At 38.4% G+C, this 14862-nt stretch overlaps 1 protein-coding gene across 1 annotated transcript in view; it reads right to left on the bottom strand.

The window, feature by feature from the left end:
* Aps (diphosphoinositol polyphosphate phosphohydrolase 1 Aps) overlaps positions 1 to 14862 on the bottom strand; it is a 42344-nt gene that overhangs the window by 2588 nt on the left and 24894 nt on the right. Inside the window, exons 2-3 of the mRNA XM_073986167.1 lie at positions 7191 to 7289; positions 6979 to 7134 (exon numbers count right to left, since the gene is read on the bottom strand). Coding sequence (XP_073842268.1) covers positions 6979 to 7134; positions 7191 to 7289 — 255 coding nt within the window. The remainder of the gene's footprint in view (positions 1 to 6978; positions 7135 to 7190; positions 7290 to 14862) is intronic.

Raw genomic sequence — 14862 nt, 5'->3', positions numbered from 1 at the left:
GATCCATCATTTTTGATCATAAATTGTTGTGTGTATAACATAGATGGTATATTTAGGAAAAGAGAAAGTCAGGTGAACGGATTTCGGAAAATATGCTACATTTGCTCTATTCCAATTATAATAATGGTATACCCGCCAGAAAAATCGCTAAAATCACCCATTCATAAGCTGAGAACTTTACATGGCAAACCAAAAATAGTAACCCCACGAATTGAAAGGGTAATGATTAAAGAAATTAACGAAAGACCCCAAAGCAGCACTATGTAATTGATTTTTCTAATCAAAAAAGATTTTGAATTAAGTGTGTCACATTGAAAAATCACGAAAGTGCTACATAATAACAAGCCTTCGTCACGAGTGACTATGTAAAAACCATTGCCCTCCCAGCACAATATATAGAAACTATTCATACTTGTTACACACAACTTTTCACGCCATCTTTAGTATCGGGATGACGTTATTATTTCTGATGAAACTAAAATTGCTAAAACCAAAAAGTTTTGCTAAAACCACTTACAGCCATGGAAAACAAAAATTTAGCACATATCGTAAAGTTCGGAAAACTGTCAGTTATGGTATGGGGTTGTATACCAAGCAGTGATTTTGGTGACATACAGAAACAATGGCAAAGGAGGTTTATTTGGATGTTTTAAAAATGATTTAACCAAAAAATTCAAACAAATTACAATATAATTACTACCATGACAACGGCCCTAAAAATAAATCTTATTTATGTAGGAGTTGGTTATTATACAACTGCACCAAAGTCATTGACACCCCATTCCAAAGTCTAGATATTAACCCTATCGATAACACTGTGCGACACGAAAAAAATTAACCACATTTTGACACTGCAGCGTGAGAGAAGACGAAAAATAAGAAGACACGTGTCTCGGCGTTTTTCCCTGTTACTTCGAATTTCGCGGTTATGGGCCCCCAAAGACCTGAGGCCTTGATGTCAAAAAGGACCATTTTGTCAGGCTTATATCTTCTAAACCGCTAAGAATTTTGGTTTACTCGCGGAGGCAAAGTTGTAGCTCTCATCTTAAAGAATAATAATTGTGAAGACATAAAATCCATTCAACCTTATCTTCAAGGTCAAAATCGTTAAGGTCAAGTTTCCGTTATAATTTTTTCTCAGATTTTGGCCTACAGATATCAAACCGACCAAAATTGAATCAAACAACCAACAACAAAAATGTACCTTAGATCTCAATAAACAACTTTCTAGAGCATACGAACCCTGTAGAAATGGTTTTTAAAGGTCAAAATAGCAAAACAAATGCAATTTTTATTTTCTTTTTTCGGTTTCTGCTCCATAGAAATTAAACCATTCAAAATTCAAGAAATCATTCAACCACAATAATGTAGCGAATATATCAGTATACAACTTTGTGGAACATCAGAGCCCACTACGAACTGTTCTTAAAGGTCAAAATAGCAAAAAACTTTAGAAAATATTCGATTTTTATACTTTTTTCTCCGATTCTGGTACATAGATACCGAACCGTTCAAAATTCAAGAATAAAAGGAACTACAAAAATTTACCTAAGATCTCAGTTAACAACTTCCTAGAACATATGAACATTCTAGGAACGGTCCTTCATGTTCAAAATTCACTAACAATTATATTATGGCTAATGATCCGGTCTGGAAATAACAAACTGTTCAACACTCTAGAAAATTTGAAAGGTTTGTTATTTACGGACCTGACCAGGAAAGAATGAGTAAAACTAATGAAATTTTGAGCTTAAAGGGCCGCTCCTAGAATGTTCATATGTTCTAGAAAGTTGTTAACTGAGATCTTAGGTACATTTTTGTAGTTGCTTGTATTCTTGAATTTTGAACGGTTCAGTATCTATGGACCAGAATCGGAGAAAAAAGTATACAAATCTAATATTTTCTAAAGTTTTTTTTTTTGCTATTTTGACCTTTAAGAACAGTTCGTAGTGGACTCTGATGCTCCAGAAAGTTGTATACTGATATATTCGCTACATTATTGTGGTTGAATGATTTCTTGAATTTTGAATGGTTTAATTTCTATGGAGCAGAAACCGAAAAAAGAAAATAAAAATTGCATTTGTTTTGCTATTTTGACCTTTAAAAACCATTTCTACAGGGTTCGTATGCTCTAGAAAGTTGTTTATTGAGATCTAAGGTACATTTTTGTTGCTGGTTGTTTGATTCAATTTTGGTCGGTTTGATATCTGTAGGCCAAAATCTGAGAAAAAATTATAACGGAAACTTGACCTTAACGATTTTGACCTTGAAGATAAGGTTGAATGGATTTTATGTCTTCACAATTAATATTCTTTAAGATGAGAGCTACAACTTTGCCTCCACGAGTAAACCAAAATTTTTAGCGGTTTAGAAGATATGAGCCTGACAAAGTGGTCCTTTTTGACATCAAGGCCTCAGGTCTTTGGGGGCCCATAACCGCGAAATTCGAAGTAACAGGGAAAAACGCCGAGACACGTGTCTTCTTATTTTTCGTCTTCCATTACGCTGCGGTGTCAGAATGTGGTTAATTTTCCATGACACAAAAAATTACACACAGTGTAATTAATTGGTACACCTGAAGAAAAAAGTCGGGAATAGGTCGCCCACTAACAAGAGCGACTTAATAAAATGCATTAACGAAGAATGGCAAAAAATACCATTGGCATACGACATTCCAAAACTTATTTATTAAATTCAGACAGGTTTACAAGCTGTTTTTGATGCCCAAGGTGGGCATTCGAAATATTACAACCAACTTTTCGAAAAATACCGTGAAAGACTAAAAAGTTGTGCACTTTTCAATTTTTGTTTTTAAGAAAATTTTTAGTGAAATTTAGCTACTTTTTTATTTTATTTCATTAACAAACACGTGCACAGTGTCCGATTTAAAAAAAAACCTGGCCAAAAATCGAAAAAAAAATTATCAATTTACACTAAAAAGGGTCAGATATTGTTTATAGGATCCCAGTGCGTGTAGTTATGAAAAAATATATACATTTCTTGTCTAATAAGTGGGTATAAAAGCAGGTCAAAGTGACCCTATTTGGAATATTTTTTTCTTTTCAATATTTAAGTTGTTTATAAATCTATGATAATATGCAAAATAAACAACGGTTATTAAATATTTTCTTTTTGTAATTGTAATGAAAGGTAAGTGAAACATATTTAAGATGTTCAGTGTCGCCAATGAATTGTGCGTTCCTTAATAATTGATTTCCCTACTTGTTAATTTTTTTCAAGATCAATTTTCACAATAAATTATGAAAATAGTTGTGAGTAAGATCGAGTTGGGCCGTGTAATTTACCATTTCATAAAAAAGGAAGGGTTTTTTACCAATTTCCATCGAAACATCCTGCACATATTTGCACTTTTTGTTTTTATGTCATATTTTGTCTTGCAGGTATGTACAGATTTTCTTTCATTCAGAATGTCAGAATATAGTATAGAGTCACTTTCTGGCGTTTGGGTATAATTTGGAGTTTTGGTATATTCCAAGACCTATGTATAGTAAAATTTTATGGCGAACAAATTTCTAGAATATTTTGGTCTGATCCGATCACATTTTATAGGAGATTTTAAAGATATGTGGAAAAAGGGACCAAAAGGACCCCTTTTATGACTCGCACGAGGGTTAATTTTTTTAAGAAAAATATTCCTCGCATTCTTGTCAGTATAGTTACCAAAGACATTATCCACCTAAAGTGCAAGGAATCCAAGTGATCTTAACTCAAATATTTCCAAAACTGTAGAAGTGTTGGAAGCTTGCAACCCTATTTTAGTTACTTGGTTTTTTGGCAAAATTGATACCGATATTTTCTTGGTATGTAATGCAAATAGAGATTTCTTTTCTTTGCTAACTTATAGTGAAATTTAGCAGAGAACATTTTTGTCTTTGAGGGCATTCTTCTAAAATGATGCTTTGTATGACAATTTTGCCAAAACTCACATGAAGTACGCCCTTAACCCTTAAATGTGTTTATAATTTTGCATATTTCTGGAGTTTAAGTAAGGTATAGAGTTTTGGTGTATTCTAGGACCCATAGTAAAAATTGATGGCGAACAAATTTGTGGAATATTTTGATCCGATAAGATCACATGTTATAGGAGGAGGGACCAAAAAGACCCCTTAAATGAACGCCTGAGGGTTAAATAATATCAAAAATGTAATCAGCGGCCGGAAAAACATAAGAACCAAAGGTTAGGTCAAAATCTATTCATTTTTAGAGTTTTGGCCAGGTTTTTCGGAAAATCGGACACTGTGACGTGTAAGAATTAAACTTTTAACAAAAATATTAATAATGATATTTATACCAATAAAATTGTTGTTTTATTTAAATTTTGTAATAATTTTGTTTTAGCAATAATTAAGTTGACTAACTGTGTATATTCCACAAATAGAAAAGGCATAAAGTTTGGCGATTTGACTTAACATAAGGTTTGACCGAATTTTTATACCATCCATCTTAACATAACAGACAGAATCTTGAAACAACAAAAGGGCGACAACCTCAGACGACACACCAGCAAAGTATGAAAAGGGTTAGATGACCAATGCCTGAACAAACTGCATGTTTATCCAGTTCTCAAATGACAGCATCAACAAATATAATCCCCATGAAAACGATAAGATTTTCCAAGAAAATCAGACATCGTAGGGGTTCATGGTGATGCTGGACATTAAAGAACCAGGTCTGTCTTGATGACAGTCCCAGACCTTCTTGTAGTAGTCATTGACAAACAAAGCTGATAACGAATAAGTAATGTCATCTTAGCTGAATGCGTGGATAAGAGTAAGAAGTGCATGGTACAATATGGAAGACAGGTTATGTAAGGTTATAGGACGCGTAGCTGTAGTAGTAGACTGCAACTTTACTCGCACACCTTATGGCCCATTGTGTTCACCCTAATAGAGTACAGAAAAAATGTTAAATGCCATGTTTTGTGGTGCGGTATTTCATTCTCGCTGGAGCCAACTAAGACCCTTTGGAAGGAGTTCACCCATGATTTACAGTAGTCCCCAGCAAAATTTATTTGAAGCTGTTCCTTGTGAAGTAGTGATTGAATAGCTTTTTTTGAAGCAGTCCACGCAGAGTCATGAAAAATGCAGTCCGTTCTTCACATTTTGACAATGTCCGATTTGAATCCATTTCATAAAATTTTCACATTTAAGAAATTTCAAAATTTTGCAAAAAAAACTTAAAAAGACAAAGAACATAATTTGTTTCTTGTTAATTCTAATAACAGCAATATGTTTGCATCCATAAAAAGTAATTTGTATACAAAAAATAATAAATGTGATTTCGAACTACATCTTTCTTTGTAGCCAAAGAAGTAGTTGAATCATATGTTGTTGTGATTTATTCACTACAAAGAACTAATGCAAAATGTGTGCTTAAGAAGTAAATTAGACAGTATCCTCACTGCACCATGCCCTTGTAAAAATCATGACTTCTTTCACGTAAAAAGATGTAGACCGAAATCACTTGCACTCATGATTTAACTACTTCTTTGGCTACAAACATTTTGCTGGGTCCGGTCGTGAGCATTGGATAACGGCGTATAAAATACTACATAATCTCTTTTTCTTCATCTTCGCATAACCCGCACTAGTCAGCAACATTATGACCCGTTATTATTCCTACCATTAATTATAGGTCGGGAATTATAGATGCAGTTATTCGCATGGATTGATTGAGTTGTCGACTTCAACATCGGTTGACTCCGATTCGCAACGCGATGACCCAGAACTTCCATAAGTAACGATTGATTTTTGTGTATCCAAGGCGTGTCTCATTGGCATAGATTTTGGCTGGAAACTTAGGTACCGTTAAAGACCCCTACTCCTTTTCCCGTTTCCATCTTGAAGGCATCGGTATAGACCTCTATAACGTTTAGAGTTTGGGAGTTGTGGGGTCGGCCCTCCCTGTGAGGCATGTTTACATTCATTTAGTCGAACTACAGTTATGGTGATATGTAATCACTGATTTACCCCGAGTCTAGTAGAAGTCCTGATTGCCGTAGAATTACAGCGTAACTATATTCGAATTCCAGTTCCTGCACTACAAGATCCAGTGGGTGAAGGTCAATTAGAATATTGAGAGCCGCCTGTGGGTTGTTCTTCATGGTAACGGTCATTCATATTGATGCCAATCTTTGGACGATGTTTAGTTTTTGAAAACACGACCAAATCATTCCACCACATCAGAGAAGCACTAGTAAGAATTGGGCGTAGAATGGATTACCTGTGGTCTCAATCCCCAGCTCTTCTCAATGGAAGAACATAGAGCTATTAGACATTTCTTGGTACGTTTTTCGACATTCTTTTTCCATGTTAATTGGTTGTCCAGATTAATGCCTATGTGTCGGGATCAATAATCGAGAAAATTATGCACCACAGCAGGATTGCCGATGCTGAACTTCAAAGTCCGAAGTAAACAAAATAATGAATAGAGTAAGCGATGTAAACTATGAAATGTTTGCCTTCTACTGCTTACAGATGTTAAAAACCTGTACAGTTGCCGAGAACTTAATCCTAGTTAATTTCTGGAACTACATCCATGGAGATATGACACTTCTTCCTATGACTATCTATCTCCTTGAAACCTGATGAGTCGTGATGCTAATGCTCACCATTCTCGCTGAGGAAGCAGCAACACAAACCCATAAGGTTGAGTCATAATTTGATTTTATATAAAAAATCTTAGAATATGTAATTTGGGGAATGCCGCCACATTCCATAATAGGGTTAGAGTAGAGGTTATAAGCATTACAGTTACAAAAATGGAAGAGTTGGATTGGAGGGCATCGAAAATGTGCTCGTTTTCGGATTACAAGACGGTAAAAATATTGTAGGAACTAAGCTACACAGGCAAGAAAAAAATCTGTCTAACATGTGTGATTTTTTTACGATTTTTTTGATTTCGATTTTTTTTAAGATCGTGGCAAGGTTATGTTAAATATTATAGTAATAAACTTACCTCAAATACCCCTAAACATCTGCCTAATTTGCCAATGACACCGGCCTCCTCCAAAACTTCACGGACAGCCGTTACCGAGGGTTCTTCTTCAGGTTCTACACCACCGCCTGGCACAATCCAAAGTTCAGGGCGACGAGAAGAGGTCACTAGAAGAACCTAAATGAAATTAATATTAGCAAAATGTAATTAATTTAACGAATATCTCGACTTACCTCAGCCTCCGCATCGGAACGAACACAAATACAAGCAGCACGTCTACGGAAACCATCCTTGTCGTAGATGCGTGTTGAGTTTGGTTTTTCTTTCACCATCTGCAATTAAAAGGAAATTATGAAATCAATAAAGCTGTTACACGTTTACACAAAACTGGGAACAAGTCGAGTTTACGCACTACGCGAACACAATTTTCTTTAAAAATTTAGATTTTTCTTATATTTAATTTAAGAATTTCTCTTATGGACAGGAGCAAATTTCCGGCACGGGAACAAAATATTTTTTTATATTGTAAATTTTTTACTAAGTAGCCGGCCTTTAACAAGGGAATTTTCGCAACATCAGAAGCCCATATCTCGGGAAGTATGGACTTCCGCAACAAATGTTGCATATACTTGTGATCAGGGTGACGAGATCTACCTGTGACAAGATCATCCCGATCCGAGGTTAGTGGGTAAACTCGTCTTATGTCCAAAACTATAATCATAATTAAAAGAATATTCGAATATTATAAACAAACATTTCCTTCGGAAAAGATTTATGGGTACAGCTATTTTATATCAAAATGTGAAGGGCAATTATAATTTATGAAACATGAAAATACACGGTGCTCTTGAATCTAATTTAAATGAAAGGTGGTTACACCTGGGAAGTTTTTGCGGATTCTGAAACTAAAATGTTCATAGATGAGAAAAATCAAAAAACAAAAAAAATCGCCGGAGCGCTTTTTAAATAAATCGCGATTCAAGTTGACATTTTTAGGGGTTGTTTAGGTTTTCACGATTTTGCTTAGAAACCGCAAGTCCTGTCTAAATGAGACTGAAGCTATGAAAATTCTCTACAAGATTGGCATTCACGTTATTTTCGTAGGTTTTACCATTTTTGAGATATTGAAGTTCAAATTGGGGCAATGCACTGACTGTATCGCCCCCTTATAAAACAATGTAATAAAGGGGCGCCTTAACTAAGTTTTAATGAAAACCGCTTACACAGGGGAAGTTTTTGTGAATTCAGAAACAGCAGTGTTCATAGATGAGAAAAATCCAAAAACAAGAAAAAGTCGCTGTAGGGATTAAATCGCGGTCAAAATTCACATTTTTAGGTGTTTTTTAGGTTTTCACGATTTTGCTTGGAAACCGCAAGTCCAATCGAAATGGAGCTAAGGACAATTTTGTAGCTGTGAAAATTCTCTACAGGATTGACGCTTATGATTTGTTCTCAGGCTGTACCATTTTTGAGATAAAGAAGCTCAGTTTACATTTTTAGGTTTTGTTTGTTAGGGTTTCGCGATTTTGCTTGAATACGGCAAGTCTTATCGGCATGGGACCTGAGAAAATCTTATAGCTGTGAAAATTCTCTACAAGACTGGCTTATGTAATTTTTCCTAGGTTGTACCATTTTTTTTATATATATACAAGTTTAAGTTGGGAAATTGCAGTCATGACATTGTTTTATAAGGAGACGATACAGAATTAAATTGAATTTGTATTGTCCCAATTTAAACTTCTATATCTCAAAAGTTGTAAAACCTACGAAAATATCATTAAGATCAATCTTGTAGAGAATTTTGACAGCTACAACATTTTTTTTATTCCCATTTTGATGGGACTTGCGATTTCCAAGCACAATCGCAAAACCATAAACAACCCCTAAAAATGTCAACTTGAATCGCGATTTATTTAAAAAGCGCTCCGGCGATTTTTTTTTTTTTTTTTTGTTTTTTGATTTTTCTCATTTATGAACATTGTAGTTTCAGAATCCGCGAAAATTTCCCAGGTGTAAGCACCTTCCATTTAAATTTGATTCAAGAGCACCGTGAATACTGTCAGGATTCAAACCACGACCTCACGTGCGCTTTTATACATTTTGTATATAGATTTTAATAATAATAATTTTAATAATATTAATATTATTTAAAATATATATTTTCTATTAGATTTTTTTTTTTTTTTTTTTTTTTTTTTTGATATTGAGCTCGGTAGCTATACAGTAATAGGACAAAAAAAACAACACAAAATATTGATTTATAATTTCATAAAAGTGAAAATTTGAGTAAAACAGCGAACTTGGTTGTTTATCTTCACAATAAATTATTAAATCAATTTAGTTATATACATACAATTTAGTGCACTGGAATTCAAAGTGTATCTCTGGATTGAGTGACATATATTTGGTAGCGATCTCCTACCAAAGTAATTGTGAGATCCCCTAACACCGGGGTGTTATGCGACCTCGTGCTCATCGGTGTTCTCAAGGTTTGCAGTTAGGGTACCAACTGTATTCGAACGGAGCCTCGCTGATACCTGGGTACCTCAGCGAGTAGTCAGTGCCCTAGTCATGGTAGTGGAGGGCTATGCCATGTCCGTCTTCAGTTCCCCCATAAACTCATCTACTTATGGATAAAGAATTTAATATAAAAACAAACAACCCCAATTCCGATACACCCTCATCATCGACCATGGCTATGAACCCGGACAATGTTGCACCTCGTGCGAATAATCAATCCCTGGGCGGGGACGTTGATAGAACGACAGTGGACAGTGTGAACGACGCCATCAATAAGCAGAGCAGGGAATTGCTCGAGCTCCTGAGGGACAGCGATAGTCTCCGACTAAGTCAGGAGAGCCCCCCTCCATGGGACTGGGAGAGTTGGGAGGATGATGAGATGGATATTACAATTATCCCATCTCAATCATCCACCGCTACTCTCTCTCGTGCACTGGAGAGCTCCAACCTTACGGTCGGGGATCCGGCTCCCTCGGGGGCTGAAGTGTCGGTCGATTCCGATAAACCCCCCCTAAACAGGCAAGATGCCTTGGTGGAGGATGCTTTGGAGGAGGATACGACGACGGCCTCTCCAAAGTCTCCCTCAACCAAAGCCAATAAATCTCGGCAGAAAAAAGATAGATACAACTATCGTAGAGCTGTCTTCTACTGCCAGAGGTTTATTGGCAAAGACCCTTCCGAGGTGACCCAGTCGGAATTTAGGGAAATTGGCCTGAAGATCCGATTTGTGAGGCGTTTCGAACGGAAATACCCTCACATTGAAAAGATCTTCCTGCCAATCGACCAAATTCCGACCCCTGTCGAGGCTGCAGTCTCCAGCCCAGTGGCTGAGACAAAGGCAACCTCTACAGGGAAAAATGCAAATCCGGTGCTGTCAAACTGCTCGAGCCCTTTGCGGACGTCCTTGACGACTGCGGTAGGATCGAGCAGGTTGGCTCCACCGGCCCCGAAAACGACGGAACGCAAGGGAAACACTGGTGTGATCCCTTCCGTTTCGAAGTTGGCGCAGGGAAGATCGCAGCCACAAGCTAGACAGCCGCCAAAGGTACCGCCTATGTCGACTGTCTCGTCGGTGGCTGCCATCGGACCCGCCGGGGTAAAGAAAGGTGCGGATCTAGTAGGGGCGACTGTGCAGAGGACTGGGCAACAGACCACTGTTAAGCCATCGTCACCTGCTAGACCTCACCCTTCTGATGTGAAGGGCGGTGCTGGCACTGTGAAAGGCCATGGGGTGGTGGCGGGAGATGGACCATCGACCTCTAAGCAGAGCGGATACTCAAGGACATCTGCGCAGGAATGCGTTAAGAGGGTCAGGTCCTCTGAGGATCCGCATCCTGTTGCCAAGAGGGTGGTGGATCGTCGACCGACCAACCTAATGGACCCGCGCTCACAGGGGACCGGTCATATGAAGACAGTAGGGGCTCAACCTGGGAGGGCCAGTAAAGCTGACCCAAGTCCGATGCCCTCACGGTCTTCAAATGACAGGACACCGAAGCCAGCGAGCCTAGAAGGGGTGATCGCCCCGGAGAATCTCCGTGTGGCAATCATCAATAAGGCTGATCTGGATGGGAGGATCAGCGATACGCACTGGATCGCAGTGGAACGCCTTCTCCGGAAGGCCATCACCTCCGATGAGGTTGACGCCGGCAAGACCGGCTTCGGCAGGGCGGTTATCCAAAGGGGAATCAGAATCCTCTATTGCCAGGATGAGGAGTCGAGAGACTTCCTCATCCAGTTGATAGAGGGTGCTGGTGACCTCTGGGACGGCTGCATGCTGGCTCCTCTGGGTCTGGACATGCTAGTATCTTACACCAGCTCAGCGGTCTGATCGGACTCAGTGACGTAGGGAGTGTAACTGACTACATTTCGCCTTCGCTGGATTTCGATGCAGCGAAGGTCTCTATCCCTGACAGAAGTGAATGGGAGCATGGCAGGCCACTACCCGATAGCCTCTCCATCTTTACTGATGGTTCTAAGATGGCTGAAGGTACTGGAGCGGGGGTGTACTGTGAGGAGTTGAACATTAGGCGTTCATATAAACTCAATACAAATTGCAGTGTTTTTCAAGCGGAAGTCTTCGCAGTATTGAAGGCCCTGGAATTGGTAGTAGGACTGACGGATCAAGTAGGTAGGACAGTCACAGTCTACGTAGATAGTCAGGCTGCCCTTAAGGCGCTTGGGTCATATACTATCAAATCTAGGATCGTTCAAAATTGTAGGTCCACCTTAAAAACATGTAATTTAAGCGTAAACCTTTGTTGGGTGCCAGGACACTGCAATGTTGAAGGAAACGAGATTGTTGACGAATTAGCAAGGCGTGGTTCCCAGTCCCCTGACCTTACGGTAGAGGAATATGTCAGGCCACCGCTCTGCTACTTCCTCGGCAAACTCAGTCAGTTCTATGCAGAGAAAACCGTAAGAATTTGGCAAGACGCACCTGGTTGCAAGGTGTCGAAGTCAATCTGGCCGGCAATCTCAGGGCGTAGAACTGCGTCCCTTCTCTCACTATGCAAGTCGGAAATCAGAATAGCTACAGGGGTCATTACTGGCCACTGTAGAATAAGATCTTTGACATGTAAGTGGGATGATAATAACATTGAGTACTGTAGGTTATGCGAGGATGAGGAGGAAACGGAGACAATCGAACACCTTTTATGTAGATGTCCTAGACTGATGGCCAAAAGGCATAGACTATTTGGTGTACATGTGATTGACTCTCTATCTTACTTCTCCTCTATTGACCCTACTATCCTGGTGGTTTACTGTAAGAGTCTAAAGTGGCTCTGGGGCGGGTCAGAACAGGCTTAACACAGTCTAGGAAAATAATCTCTTTCTCTTCTTCTTAAAACAATCTGTTACTCTCCTTTACAATTACTCACTCTTCTTATTCTTTTCTCTTTTGTCTTATCATTTTCACCTTCCCTCCTTCCCATCTTTCCACCTAATCCACAATCTCCTCCCACATAGCTCACCATATCATCATAAACAGCCTGCATCATCATCTGCAGGCCTACAGCACCGTTCAGAATATAATCTGCAGTCTCACAACATCATACAGAATCGCTCACAACAAGGAACACATCACACCATCTGCACTCACGCACCACCGTATACCGTATGCACAAATCACCATATACCCATCAGTCACACAACACCATAATCTGCAGTCATGCAACATCATGCAGTCTCGCCAATAACAAGAATCACATCACACTTTCCACTACACATCAACATCATCAGCACTCACACATCACCACATAGCAGCATCTAATATCATCTCATCCATAGTCCACATTGAATCTTCCCTTCAACACTATCCATCATCCATCCATAAAATCCACAACCGCACACTTTATCATCATCAACAGCCTTGTATCAACATATGCACCATTCAAAACATACATCATAACTCATGACTCCTGTACACCATCATCACCACACGTAACATCAAATAACAAATCCATAATAATAAACAACATATCACACTTCTACTTCACACCATCACCTACTATGTACACTTCACCATACAGCAGCATCTATAATCACTTCATCAAATACGACATATATACTTCAATAGTCAGGATGATCACAATGGACCTCAAGGTCTCCGAGTGGAGTGGCTGCCAGCACGGCAGCTGCGCATCCTAAACCTAACCTAACCTATATACATACAATATATATTTTTTGTCTTTATGAATTTATGAATACTGAGTTTATTTTTGAATGTAGACGAAAATTTTAACAATTTAATTTATGGCTCGGAACATTTGAATGTGTTGTATGTGCTTCGTTATAAATTTTCAAGTTTGCGATAGCAAATGTAAATTTATTGGAGCAATGATGAAAGAAAATCGTTCATGTATATTAAAAACTCAAAATGTTCAATTTTATATAACATCCCTATCAATTTGCACAAGTACTTGTTATATCCTGCTTTTAATTCAGAACTGAAAGACGGGCAGGTGTTTTATTTATGGTAAACACCCGCCTTGCACGCTGAAGGTCGTGGGCTCGATTCCCCGGCCAGGCAACATCAAATTTTCAACGGTGGCAAAATATCCTTATTTCCTGAGTATTTCAGTCATGCAGAACTTCTCTACAAGTGGTGTCTTGTAGGTAGGTCCCATATCATTGAGCTAATATGAATCGGGGTGCACTCATTGATATGAGAGAAGTCTTCCTTGTCCCACATGGGATGTTTCTGGCTTTTTGATTGCCCCAAATTACATTATAAAGCTGAAAATTATTTATTTTATCTTTTAGAAACAACATTAATACGGAAGACTGAGAAGAATCGAAAAAAGACAATGCAGGTATACAAATCCTCCGGAATGGTGTCACTTGACACCTCATCTGCATCAACTCAGCTGATGAACAAAGAGAAATTCTCCGACTTAGGTGCCAGCGCGAGCAGACGAAGCAATGATAGGTCTGTGACAGCATCAACTGTTTCAAAGGTCGCCGATCCTCAGTCGAACAATTTAAATTTATAACCAGTAGTTGTTGCGTAGAGAATGTCGAAGCGTCGTACGCATCTGTGACGAGGAAGGTAAGTGCCAAGATCATATCTTCAATCAAAATATCGTCAATCTTGGAAAGGATAACGAGAAGCTCTACGCAGAATTTACAATACGACGAATTGTCCCAGATGAGCTCCGGCTAGTAATCATCAGCATGGCTGGGCTCATTAGCAATTGTTATTGGCTGCAGGTGGGAGGTCATTCTTCAGATGGGAAAGTGGAGATTTCTTAACTCCTTTAAGAAGAACGACGAACTTGCCACCAAGTTTGCCACCGACAAGTCTGGAGAGGACTACCTTTCCTATAGCCCCGACATATCGGTGGTGACCGTTTTTACGTATTAGGTTCATTTTTCAACCGATTTGCTGAATTTTTTCAACCGATTTGTGAATGAAATTCGCAAGAATAGTCATAAAACTATTAAAAGCAACATTTCTTAGTATTCGGATAAACGAAACCAACATTGACGTCTAATGCCGGTCCATCTATCAAATTTTCAAAAATATAGATATATGGATATTCCAATGACTCTCTGAAAAAGTCGCATATCTCGCAAACCTGCAGCTAATTTTTACATAAAAAAACCTCCAAAACTTATAAAAAAAATAATTTAGTAGACTTTTAAAAAAGCACATTTTTGGGGAACGAATAGCAACCAAACTAAATTAGATATTACAAATCTATAAACGCCAAATAATCAAAAAATTGTCGAGAATTATAACACCAACAAAAACTATAGTCAACTAACGTACAATTTGTTTGTATCACTATATTACTTAAGCAAAACTAGAAAATAAATATTGTAAAACAAAAGTGCAAGTTTTAAGTGCATTTCTAGTTGCTTCGCGGGGTATATCGCAAAACT

This window comes from Musca autumnalis, unplaced genomic scaffold (assembly GCF_047663935.1).
Source record: "Musca autumnalis isolate F117 unplaced genomic scaffold, ASM4766393v1 scaffold_4, whole genome shotgun sequence".
Lineage (NCBI taxonomy): Eukaryota > Metazoa > Arthropoda > Insecta > Diptera > Muscidae > Musca > Musca autumnalis.
The sequence above is the reverse complement of the archived record's forward strand: the minus strand, read 5'-3'. Positions and strand labels throughout refer to the sequence as shown.